This window comes from Cryptomeria japonica, chromosome 2, assembly GCF_030272615.1.
Source record: "Cryptomeria japonica chromosome 2, Sugi_1.0, whole genome shotgun sequence".
NCBI classification, from domain to species: domain Eukaryota; kingdom Viridiplantae; phylum Streptophyta; class Pinopsida; order Cupressales; family Cupressaceae; genus Cryptomeria; species Cryptomeria japonica.
This window is the reverse complement of record NC_081406.1, coordinates 625,434,254-625,447,542: the sequence shown is the minus strand read 5'-3', so window position 1 is coordinate 625,447,542 and position 13,289 is coordinate 625,434,254. Positions and strand designations below refer to the sequence as shown.

At 34.0% G+C, this 13,289-nt stretch overlaps 1 protein-coding gene across 1 annotated transcript in view; it reads left to right on the top strand.

Moving 5' to 3' along the window:
• The first annotated feature begins 10,755 nt into the window (after positions 1-10,755).
• LOC131078673 (uncharacterized protein At1g51745) overlaps positions 10,756-13,289 on the top strand; it is a 31,879-nt gene continuing 29,345 nt past the window's right edge. Inside the window, exon 1 of the mRNA XM_058016424.2 lies at positions 10,756-11,570. Within this exon, the coding sequence (XP_057872407.2) occupies positions 11,380-11,570 (191 nt within the window). The 5' untranslated portion in view covers positions 10,756-11,379. The remainder of the gene's footprint in view (positions 11,571-13,289) is intronic.

The following is a 13,289-nucleotide window of genomic DNA, read 5'->3' as shown; positions in this document are numbered from 1 at the left end:
TGAGATGGCTCCAAGGTGGTGCTGAAGTGTGGCAGGTGATTGTGCAAATTCCACGTGAAGGTTGGATGACACATTGGATTGGCGCTTGTGGCAGATAACTGGGATACTGCGTGGCCCAATATATGAGTGCCACGTGATGGATGGCAGAGAGGTGCCAGGCAATTTTGGGACCACCGCGTGGCAGCTGGTGTGTAGACTAGGACCAATTAAAACTTTTTGCGTGGTGGATGGATGTGGGCCCCTTTAGGATGAGTGTCGTCACTGGTTTAGGAGCTAAGAGGCACTGTCGGGGGTGGCGCAAAGTGTAGATGTCGCTTAAGTAGTGCTGGAAGTCAGTGGTAGGATGGAGTTGTACCCAAGAAACAGTGTTGGTAGCCAGTAGGGGAGGCAGATGCTCAGAATTGCGGGAGGATGGAGTCTGCAGGCGCTTGGAAAATGTATCGATTGGGAGTTGCTATCGTTGCACAGTATAGAGAATTCTTGCAGACCCTGCACGAGCAAGGATGTGGAAAGTATAGTGGCGAGTGGTTGGGAGCCCTCCCACCCGATAAAAAATACAGTTTTTAAAAAATATATATATTTTAAAAAATAAAACATTTACATATAATATATTAAAAATTTGTGAAAATGACAAAAGAAAATTTGAAATATAGATTTTGTAGAAAAATTATATTTTAATTTTTTTTTAAAAACAAATCTGTATCATCTATAGCCAAATTGGCTAAAAAAATTCTCCAAAGCCTCGAAATCAATTTTTACCAAATATAGGCAAATTTATACTAGAAACGACCTCTTGGACGCAACAGTGGGGTTGAAATCGCTATAATATGCCTCCAAAATGAGCAGCTCTCGAGATCCGAAAATTAAATGCTCCAAAAGCTCTCCAAAAAGAATACTCAATGCAGCCCCAATAGCTCTGATACTATGTAAGAATTTTTCAAATATAGCCAAGATCTAGAGCACAATGAATAGCATGAGAGAGACAAAATATTCTATAAGAATAAACTGTATTCTAATCGAGATGCAAATACTATCAACTAGATCATTACTAGATCATTACTAGATCATTACATACAATGTAGATGAGCTTGCTTATAAAGGCAAAGCCAAATGGATATGTGAGCACACAATCATGACATGTGGCTCAATGAGAAACAAGGGTAGGTGAGGGTAGGTAGGAGTAGGTGGGAGAAATAATAAAATATTCCACCAGAAGTGGATCACCCACCGAAGGTGGAATGTAACAACAAGATAAGACCACAAAAGGTGGAATTTCTCCTACATGCATCATCCCTGTGTGCACACTTCTCTAAGTGTCTCATATCCAAACTACTATGAAATGCATTACCCTAATTCAACTTAAGTAAAGTGTAATTATGAGACATAATTTACACCAATTATAATGAATCTCTTTAAAATTTGTAGTGTAAGTGTATTTAGAAGGAACAAAGGGAAAAGTAGATGAAGAAGGAATATCTTATGTAGGGAGATTTTCCTTTCTATCATCATGCATATCCTCTTTGATGGGTTGGGAAGGAGGATCGTTATCATCTAAGGCCTCATCTTTATTTAATGTTATGTGGGGAGATAGATCATGAATAAAATGCATAACATCATCTTCTCTACAAATGTTTTGATGATTAAGATAAGCTCTAGAAGAATAAGAGGGATCTAGAGAGATTGAAATACCAATATTTTGATCTTGCCCCCCTTGCACTAGGGTATGAGAAGAAGATGGTGCCATGTTTCTCTTTAATGATTGCTCTCCATTAGAGAGATCATTGATAGGAGTATTAGATTTTTATTCTTTCACATTAGATACCCTAGGAGAGGTACAAGTATTAGGTTTTTAATTAGCATTTCTAGGATTAGGATTTATAAAAGCTTTTATGTGATCTACACATGTTTCCTAAAAATATCACCATAAAGCAACATGCACCATGGATAAAAGCTTTGAGATTTAATTGATTAATAGGAAGTAATTTAGAAATTCTAAAAATGCAATATGCCAAAGTGCTATGAATGAAAAGAAGCAATGCGAAGTAAAAGAAACCATTATCCAATACATGATTATGATAAATATAAGTGAAAAGCAATGTAAGAATATGTGAAATGGCAAGTAAATCAGATCTATTAATTGCCATTATGAATGATTAAAATCAGATATGAAAATAAAAGTTATGAGTTATGTAACCCACAAATCAAATTAACCAAAATAAATTAGGGTTTTTGTGAATTTGACCTCTAAATTTATGTAATTTGATTAAAATAAGATCTATGAATGCAAAATTGAAAATTAAAATGTTTCCAAATCATATTTGAAATAATTAATCCAAATTAAGCAACCCACAAGTTCAATTTTAGAATTATAAATCAGGGTTTGTGTGAATTTAACCTCTAATTTATGTAATTCAATTGGAAATTAAACTTGTATATGTAAATTTGAATTTGGAAATGCATAGACAATGAGATCTAAGAACATAAATAAGAAATTAAGGTGTAAGATGTTAGGTTCACCAAAATGTAATGTGGTGAAAATTAGGGTTTCCACCACTAGATGTAGTAAAACCACTAATTTTTCTCAGGGACCAATTACACTAGGGAAAGATAGGAATTTGATAGATCTAAATCTAATAGATCTAGTTTCTGATCAAATTCCAGGGGTTTTAAGTGTGCGTATTCTTTCTCTTGAGTTGATTTGATTTAAATTTGTTCAAGATGTTGAAATTAGGTTAAATGTGTGTAAATTGAAGCAATTATGCATAAACAATGAGCTACAGTCATCAAATGGAGCCACAAACCTAGATCTGAGCAATATGTGAGTGTTCGAATCTGTTCCTAGAAGGTTGACCTGAATTGTTAGAACCAAAGTGTTAGTCACTCTGGTTCTCTGAACTTTTTGTCATCCAAAAGGGAACCTGTTCATCTTTGCGAATAATGTTGATCCTGGAAATTACACCTTTGTACCTATTTACTGCACACATAAAGAGGGAAAATTGTTGGGAATAGAGGTTTGCCTAAGTCAAAACCTGGTTTAGGAATTAACCTTAAATGAATAAATGCAAATACTGAAATAAATAATGGAAAGATATACCTCATATCTGCAATTGTTGATGATGATTCTTTGCTTCTTGAATGTAATCACATATGTTGTATGAAATGGCATGGACCCTAATCACACACACATTCTTGCATATGAATGATGTAATTTTACTCCACAATGGTTGAATGAAGAATATGCAGCCTTGACGATTTTTGAAAATGCTTGATAATGAACGCTTCACGGATGCAATGATACTAGGAACTAATTACTTGGAGTCATAGGATGGATGGATGAAATTAGGTTGATCAAATGTCATTATATAGGGGTATCTAGGTCATTTACCGATTAGGTCGACCTCCAACGATCATGTGGAGCCACAAAATTAAATTGTCATTGGAGAAATAGGACCTTGGCTCTATTTCAAAATTGAGCCCAACTAAGAGGGACCAAGACGTTGGGTGCCATGGTCCTTCTCAAAAAGGGACCACAATTAAGCCCTAGGGAGCAGGACACCCCTTTAGAAGTTCATCAGTGGGTGTACATAGCATCAGAACTCTAGTTTGGGCACAAAACAGACCTAGATAGGTGATGAGGAGGGGACATGATAATGTAGGGGCACAAACATGAGCTGTAAATTGGCCTGGTGACAATTTATAATGCTACAATATATATTGATGAGACCATAATAATATAAACATAAAAAATAGATAAATAATATACCTATAAAACAATGATCTAGACTCAAGTTTAGTCAAACCAATTCATAGAACTAGGTCTAGCACTAGGATCAACATAGGTTCATATCGACATTTACCTAAAGTGATGCAAGGTATTACAATAAAAAACTTGACCACGAGACAATGATGACTTGAACCTACATGTGTGTGTGGGAAAACTTAGATGGCATCACTCGCATGTTCACCATGTCTATATCCCTCTCTCCAATGATGCTCTCCCCCTTTATCTTAGAGGGAAGGGCCTATCATCCTACATCCAAAATTTAGCAACCGCAATAGTATTTATCCCATTACATGCAATTGTCATCATATACAATGAAAAAAAAAGCAATAATCATATATCATTTAGCATTAAAGATAAGCATTAGATACACATATGCCCAATTCAAAACATCCATCTAATGGAATCTAATTCTCACATGCATATTTACCACACCATAACATGAAGGTAAAAAATATTATCAATGTTGCAAATCTAGTGTTCAATTCACGTCATGTGAGATTTGTTAGGTCTAATTATATGACTAATATTGGGGAATGGTTGGTTAAGAATTAGGTTTTACATCTAAATATCTTGTTATAACCTCGAATGAATAATGCATAGGTTCTCCAATGCTCGAAGATGAGAGGATGTTCCTTAATCCCAATCATTAGTGTAAATATTTTCTCACCTAATTGATGTGTTGTTATTTGTACCTAGGTACTATGCGCCCCTTGTCTCGATTTGATTAATGGTGATAGAGGAGAGGGATTGTAATTTAAGCATTAACACACCCCCCTTGATATTTCATTACAATGTAGAAAACAATGTCCCTAAGGAGGGAAGGAAATTAGTCTAGGTCAATCGATATTTAGGATATCATAGATTTTTTAAACCCTAAATTATTAAAGGAAGAGAAGGAGATGCATATTTTATAAGGATCCAAGTCAAGTAAGCAAATTTTACTTTAGATTTTCTTTTGATCCAGCCCTTTAAACTTTGGTCCCAACACACTATAAGCTTCAAGTTTAATAATTCCCTCGATAATTAGCAAGAAAATTAATATTTAAGAGGAAGGAAATGTTTTAGGTCAAAATTCAACGCCACTAGTGGTTCATACTACTATATTTAGTTTGATTACTATGAATAAGCTATATAGTTCAATTATGCCAAACTTGAGGGGGAGATTTAAAGTTGAAAAAATAATTGAAAAGGGCCAAAATATTAAAAGATAAAACTACAACTCAAATTCAACTTCTATGCAAAATATTCCTATTCCTATTTAGATACCTTAATTGTGAGGTACAACATAACAAGGTAATGACACAAAAAGAGAACAATTGAGTTAGAAGTATTATTTAAGATAAAGGATTTAGTGTGGGAAAAAAATCCACACATAAGCAAAGGCTTCTAGGGATATATTATAAGTGATTGTCCTTTATATTTTCAAGGATAAAATAAAAAATATCTCTACACTATGTGATGACTTATAGGAATCCCTAGAGAATGCGGTAAAAACATCTAGTAAAAGAAAATAAGTAGAGGAAAAGATTATGGAGATATAGGATAAATGGATGCTTCAACTATACTAGATGAAGTAGATGTACATGAACATAAAGTATACTAAGCTATATATTTTCCCCAAAATTCATTTCAAAGTAAATGATGTTAGCAAGTTACTTAATGAATAGACATATATACACAATACTAGGATTGATCTAAATGAAAAATGTAAAGAGTTGTTAACTTTAACTAAGACAAAGATATACAATGTAACAAATGAAATGGGAATTCCCACATGACCGATCATTTAGAAGGAAGAGTTAAAAGAAGTACTATCTATTTTTGTAAAATTGTTACTTTAGGATGATAACTTAATTTTGATTTATTTAGTAGTGTCTTAGATGAAGTTATTCCATTATAGGTTAGTGTTGCCAAATTCATTGAGGAAAGTAGTGAGGAATTTGAGGAAACTAGATGATTAGTAATGAGATCGCTAGAATGAGACTTGTGCATATTATTTATATCTTTTAATTCAATTTACTCTTTAAGGAAAGCTATTCACTTGTCATATAAAATCAATATAAAGGAACCAAATACATTAAGGAGTTAATAATAAATAACTACTAACATTAAAGGTTTTGGAGTTTGACTATTATAAGAATTGGTGCTTTGACATATTAGATCAAAGTTGTTAGAATAGGTGATGTTGCTACAAGGTTGAGAGATTGTGCATTTGAGGTTTTAATAGGATGAGGGTTCTCGTAAAGCTTGTTATTTAAAAGAAAAATGTCCAAGTTTTTCTATTGTGCAAAGGTTGAGAGATTGTGCATTTGAGGTTTTAATAGGACGAGGGTTCTCGTAAAGCTTGTTATTTCAAAGAAAAATGTCCAAGTTTTTCTAGTGTGCATACTCTCCCAATACTTCTTAAGAAATATTTTCATCTAGATCTTCACACGGTATGGATACTAGTTCTCTAAGTGGTTATATCTTCACAGAGTTTAACCTTATTGTAGTTAAGAGGGCCACTAAGAATATTAATTAAATACTAAATTAACGAAAGGTCGACATGTCGAGCCTAAGACAAATGTCTAGAGAAAATGATGTTACACATATGTGTCTTTGTTGTCATTGATGTCAAACTTATTGTTGATGGTCTAGTTGTTGGTGCTAATATGGTTGATCTTTTTGGCTATTGGTTTGGTCCAAATGTACTGTGATGTTAGTATGGATGTATTGTGGTGTTATTATGGTTTGATCGTATTGTGTTGTTGGTTCATGGTGCATAAGTGATGTATAATATAAGTGTATGGTGCAATATTTTGTCTGCCCATTTATTCTGGTTCGTGTTCCTGATGTCTGATTGCATTTGGTTGTTGGTCTGGATGTTTATCTGATTGATTATATGTTGTAGAGTTATTTGCAGGTTGATGTTGTGCTTTCTAGATGGATTAGGTTGATGATATGAGGTTTTTCCAGAGGATTGATGTTATTTGTTTGGTCTAGAAGTGGTATTGTTATCTCCGTTGACTATTTCGATGAACAATATCATGGTCTAGAATATGTATTTGCATTGGATATGTTTTAGATGGCTATGTTGACTATTGTAGAATGTTTCTAGTAGTTTGATTTCAAATTTCTAGTTGATTGGATGGTTGTTCATGAGTGACATTGTTGTCTACGATCAGTTCTGGTATTGTTTCAAGAGTGTGCAGAGGAATGCGCTGCTTTCTTCATCTTGATACTGCTTTGAGGATGTTGTGGATCAATTGCTATTTATTCCTAAGGTGTTGTGCATCTTTTTTTGTGGACCAATTATTCTATTTTTGGGTCTAGATGAAGTTGTGTTTTGGTAAAGCAAATTGGTTTGAACTAGCTTATGTCTTTTTGGTCCGAGCAGTTGCATGCAAAGAGTTTTGGTGATACTTGGAAGGTGTGTCAACCTAGAGTAAACCCTTACGTGTCTTCTTTACTTTTAACATGAAATGTTTTGGGTCGATGTTATGTACACGTTACATTTCCTTTTTGGCTGACCTAATAGAGATTATTATTGATCTGGTTGATATATAATGGATAGATTAGTTGTGTTTGAGTACTAGAGATGAATGATTGAAGCATAGGTGAGATAGTAAGAAGTATATGTGAGATAGTAAGAATTATGGTGCAAATGTGAAGTGAAGCAGTGGTCTAAAAATGTTGCAGAGCAGTTAGATGAGTATTGATCCATTAATTGTTACCCGCATGTTGATAGATGTCATTTCCTATGCAGTTGAATCTATTTTTCATATTGTATCTCGACAGTTGTTTTGTATCTTGCCATGAAGAAGTGATCTTCACTTGAGCAAGTCCTTCTATTGTATGTTGTCCCAAGGTAGTGCACCTTAGCCTACAAGTCTAGAGTAGTGAGCTCCTTGACCTGTGGCCAAAAATATTGTAAACAATCAATATATTGTGAGTTTGATTCTCATCATGGTTTTTCCCAGTTTGGGTTTTCCCTTTAAAATTCTTAGTGTTCTTGTGTGGATTCATTTGTTATTTACTTTCATGCACATTGATTTGGATGGATGTTATGGTTTAAATAGTTTTATTTGATCAAGTTTTAGTATGTGCTAATTCATGCCCCCCCTCTTAGCATTCGTTAGTGTTCAACAAATGATGGACGAGACACCAGTAAAAGATAATCAAATGTTCAAATCATAAGGGATTATGTGGAGTAGTGAAGAGATTCACTCACTATGATGTTCCAACATATCTCAATATTATGGTATGTAAAATGGGTAAATCATATTGTGGAGCTATTCCAAGAATCTTGTTGTCATTTTAAGATTAAATCTTGAAAATGAGTGAAAGTTAATGGTGTGATTGCTATAGGAATTTTATTTCAATATTTTGTTTGTAACAAGAAGGTAATTATAATTTTGATGTATTGTAAGTACAATAAATGCCAATCATTAGAGAAGGATGAGCATTGAATAAAAGTTATCTTCTGCAACATAGGAATTACCATGCAATTTAGTCACAACTTACAGTCTAGGGAGCCAAATGCTTTAGATTCTTTTATGAAATTTTTATCTTGAAGCAAAGTGTTTGAAATGTTCTCAAGGACAATACATAATAAGCATGTTTGCATATAGTTCTTCGTTACTAGCATAGTGTTTTAGGAGATGTACGTATCCTTGAGAGCATATTTGTTGCTTTGTTCTTATGATTCATTCATAGTCTCCAATGATAGATGTAACAACCTTTAATCCAACACATACAATATTATGGATTAGTAATAGATGTTTACAAATTTAGATGGAGACATGATTTGCATCATTACAACATTATATCTTGAGTAAATAACATCTTACATTCAATCCATTTGGGAATCGTGATTTATATATAGCTTACATTCAATTTAATGTTTTTGACTAAGTTTTCCAAGGATGAATGCACCAATCTTAAGTAGTAACTACTCATATTCTAAAATCAAATGAAATTATTTTTGTCATTATAATTTATAAATGGAATTTATTTACTAGACATATTGCTCTTGAGGGCACATCTAATTATTAAAAAAAGTGTTCCAAAAAATTCCTTTCTCATACACTTGTAATCTACTTAAAAGATCTCTAGTTGTAATTGTTAGAAACATGATTGTCACTACACCAAAAGATCAACCAGTTAATACTCGATACAACCATGATAGTTAATGAATCCACGAGAGGTGATTAAGCCATGTCGCAAACCCAAGCACTACATTGCACAACACAAGGAGACCAAGGGCGCACACCTTGCAACAATCCCCCCTCCCAACGCAAGCGAGGGGTTTGAACCTATGACCTAGGCTTTGATACCATTTGTTAAAAAAAGGGTTGTCGTTGCATCAAAAGATCGACTTGTTAATGCTCAATACAACCATGCTAGTTAATGAATCCACATGAGGTGGTTAAGCCATGTCATAAACCCAAGCACTGTGCTGCACAACGCAAGGAGACCAAGGGTGCACACCTTGCAATAGTAGTCCATCATAAAAGCCAACACAGATAGAAATTAGTGATAAACAAATTAGATTTAAGTTGTGTAATTAAGGTTTAGCTTTTTCTTACATTGAATTTTAAAATATTTCTCTTTAATTGTCATGTGGGATCTAATGTATCGTCCCTCCAAACTCTATAAAGCTTAAAGTGTAGAAGTATTACACCTATTCTTGTTAGTTGCTCCAAACTACCTATTACTTCAATTACAAGGTTTGCTTGATCATTCAACTTGACTCTATGCCCTTAAGGTTAAAGGTATTCTATGGGTGTATCCTTTAGAACATAAGAAACATTTTAGAGAACTAACAAACTAAACAGAAAATAACAACAATTAAATGATTTGAACAATTGATTTTTTTATGTTTCTAAACTTTCGCAATTTCTTAGATAAAAAATATATGCACTAATTCGAATTATTGTCTAGTGTTCAAGGCAATGACTAATAAGAAAAGACAATACTTCCAGGAATAATATTTTTTATTTTACAACATATACTCGACTACAAAATAGTAAAGATAACTTTATTTCTAATTTTTTATGTGATGTTTTATCACTTATGCAGTTTTTTGGTTATTTTTTATTGATCCTGATTTCATGAATTGTAGTTCATAAGAACCTATTTCTTACGAGCATGAATGGTCCACTAAGCTTTCATTTTTTTTTTAAAATTAAAATGAAACGATGCATATTTCACAACCAATAGTTCACAAGAAACTTCCTCACAACACTCATTGCATCTAGGCGATCTTCATAGGGAAATGTCTATGCAGTAAATAAGATGCACCTATGATCGTGATTATTAATTAGTTAAAAATAAAAATTCATTATATTCTAATTTCTAATTAATTAATAAATATGGTCAAAGGTGCATCTTGTATGTTGCATAGACAAAAGTTCTTCACATGGTTGAAGCATTGGAAGTTTCCAAATGGTCACCCAACCCAATACAACTCTAATTCAAGCACGCTTAACCATATAAATTCCCTTGCAATCATAGGGTTAAAGTATTGGGAGTTTCTAAGTGGTCACCCAACCCAATATTACTCTAATTCAAGCATGCTTAATCATATAATTTCCCTTACAATCAAACCCATTTAACTTGCTATTCTATTTGTAAAACTTTCAACAAGTATTGTTGTGTCTTGTAGGGGATCTAGTCCCTCAAAAACCCGAAAGTCGAACCCGACCCAAACACGCCTCTGAGGGTTTGAACCTTGGTGGATGGCTTCTATATCACATACCATCATCCTCACCAATTATGCTCAGCTCATTGAACTACAACCCTTTGACTTCTCATTCAAATTGAATAAAATAAGAAACCTTTATAAACCACAACACGTATATATTTTTTTTATAAAACATCATAGCATCACTAATTAAAAGAAAAAATACAAACTTAGAGATAGGGCACATGTATGCACAACTATTACTAAGGTTATTCTAAATAATTTATAATTCAAAGTAACCTTTTTCACACCTAAGTCATTGTTGTTTATGAGCACCGTTTAACCTAACTCGCTGTGACAGAAGATAACATACAAATATGCAAATCCAGTTCCAACATACCTGCCACTAAATTCAGCTCAACAAATAACAGAGGTCCTGTTGACCAATTGGTATTCTAGCAAACCAATACAATGATTTCTTCGCCTGCAACAAGTCCAAAAATACAATGATTAAAAACCTAATGTTTTGCCGCCTATTCCGCTGCGATGAAATGGTCAAGGTCCGTTATATGACGTGAATCCTGATTGGAACCCTTGATCAGCAGTGTAATGATGTTCAGGTAGCAAAACGATGATCTAGTGACTGAATGGAAATCTGTATGTTACAATTTAGGGGAGTGGGTTGGAAACTGCTGTGGCTTATTCAGAAAAGTCCGTTAAGGACAGAGTATTGTCGAATGGTCTCATTGGTGGCGGCGGAGGCTTGGATTCCGTGGAGGCCTAACAGGTTTCTACTCACATTTGCAGGAGGCTAGCTAGCAATCAGAAGAAATCCGTGTAGGGGCCTTATTTGGGTTCTCAAAAGACTTATGTGAATTAACGGAAATTTGAATTTTTGTCAATTAACGGATAGTTTAGTGCTTGTTGTTTGATGGCAATGGGTGGAGGATCAGATGATGCGACGGTTGATGATAGCATCGGGAGCATAGTTTGGGTTAGGAGGAGAAATGGGTCTTGGTGGCCCGGAAGGATTTTGGCTGCCAATGAGCTTTCCCTTTCACATCTGATGTCTCCTCGATCTGGAACGCCTGTAAAGCTTCTTGGTAGAGAAGATGCCAGCGTGTGAGTATTCACCTCACCTGCTCGCGAGATAGCACGTCATGATATATTCTTGCTTAATTATTTGTTAGGATCACCTGGTTCTAAACTTATATAATATTGAAGGGTTTTCAATGTATACATTGCTCCTTTTTCTATTGGGTGCTCACAATTTGAAGAAGAATCTACTAAGACTAGGTTCATGTTACTTGAGCTGCATTTTACATAACCCAAGTCTTTGGATTTTTGTGAAGTGAAAAACAATCTTAGAAAGAAGAAGACAAATATTATATATATGTTATCTAATATGCATGAGCTGAAGAAATTGACAGCAAAAGGTTCTTTCTCATTTTCTGATTTTGTGTTATGAATGGTTAGCCTTATGTAGGCAACCTTGAGGGCAATCACCTTTTCAAACAGTTATAATGTTCTTGATTCAATAATCAATTCTTACAGTATAACTATACACATTGTGCATCATATCAAGCACATCTGCTCATGCATTCAGTTATGTGTTTAGCTCAAAATTTCTCATCCAAACTGATATTTATTATTATTTTTTTTAATTTTGCTCTTGTTATTAGAGCAATAAACGAACAAAGTATACAATCCCATGTTAATCTGTTGTTTCTCTAGATGTCTTCCGAGTGCATTAAAATATAATAGAACTCTCAAATGTAAGGACCTTGATCCTAAACAATCTGTTGCTATTTCTCTCACCTTTTTCTAGTACATATTTTATCAGCAGCAAAGCATATTTTGGTCTTAGACAACAGCAAGTATGAGATAATTTGCCATCATATCAAACACATGTATTTTTTAAGAAACTCCAATGTGAGCTCTTACACATAAAGTAGTTGCACCAAATACCAAACAATGCAGCCTTTGGGAAGTGTAAGGTCAAAATCTCTTCATCGAGACAAGGCATGCTCTCGGTCAGAGTTATTAATGCACGATAGGGGCAATGTTGCAGCAGGAACAGGACTTGATTTAATACTGGAAATAAGTCCTTGCCAAGGTGGCATCACGTCTTGCATTTGCCCCATTGTTTCTTATTATAGTTAAAATGAAAGCAATGACGTATAAGTTATGGTAACTTCCTTCTCTGCTTGTATATACTCTTTGGAATTAATCTGTTCTCCAATTGCACTCTAGAGTTTTCTCCTTTCCCCTGAAACTTTATCAACTTATATACATTTGCAACTCAGATCAAATAAGCCTTTGTAATGCATGTAACTTAATCTTTAAACTATCTTTTTTAGTTTTAAATTTACAAAATCTTTAGACACTGAGTTGACATCAATGAATTTATGTACTGCATTATTTTGTCTTTTGGTTGGTTATGCTCTTACTTTTTTTTCATACCCTAAGTCTTGGCTATTGTGATTGGGTCTACTGTCAAGTCTCATTTACATATTTTAATTACCAGTGGTTATTAATATAATTAATTTTTTCTGCTTTATGTGCATGTTCTGTAATTTTTTTTTGAGTCTCCTCTAGTTTGTTGTGGAGACCATAAGCTTAGCAATACTATGAAGCGGATTCTTTCATCTTTTTGTACAATATATTCTCACCCGTGTCATCTTTGCTTTATGTTTTCAATCTTGAACAATAACATCCTATCCATTCTGGTTTTCAATATCATCCAATCTTTATGCTTTTTTGGTTGATGATATTACTTGTTTGATTGCCTTTTGGGCCCTCTTCTTTTCCATATTCTTCTTATATTGAGTGCATGGATTT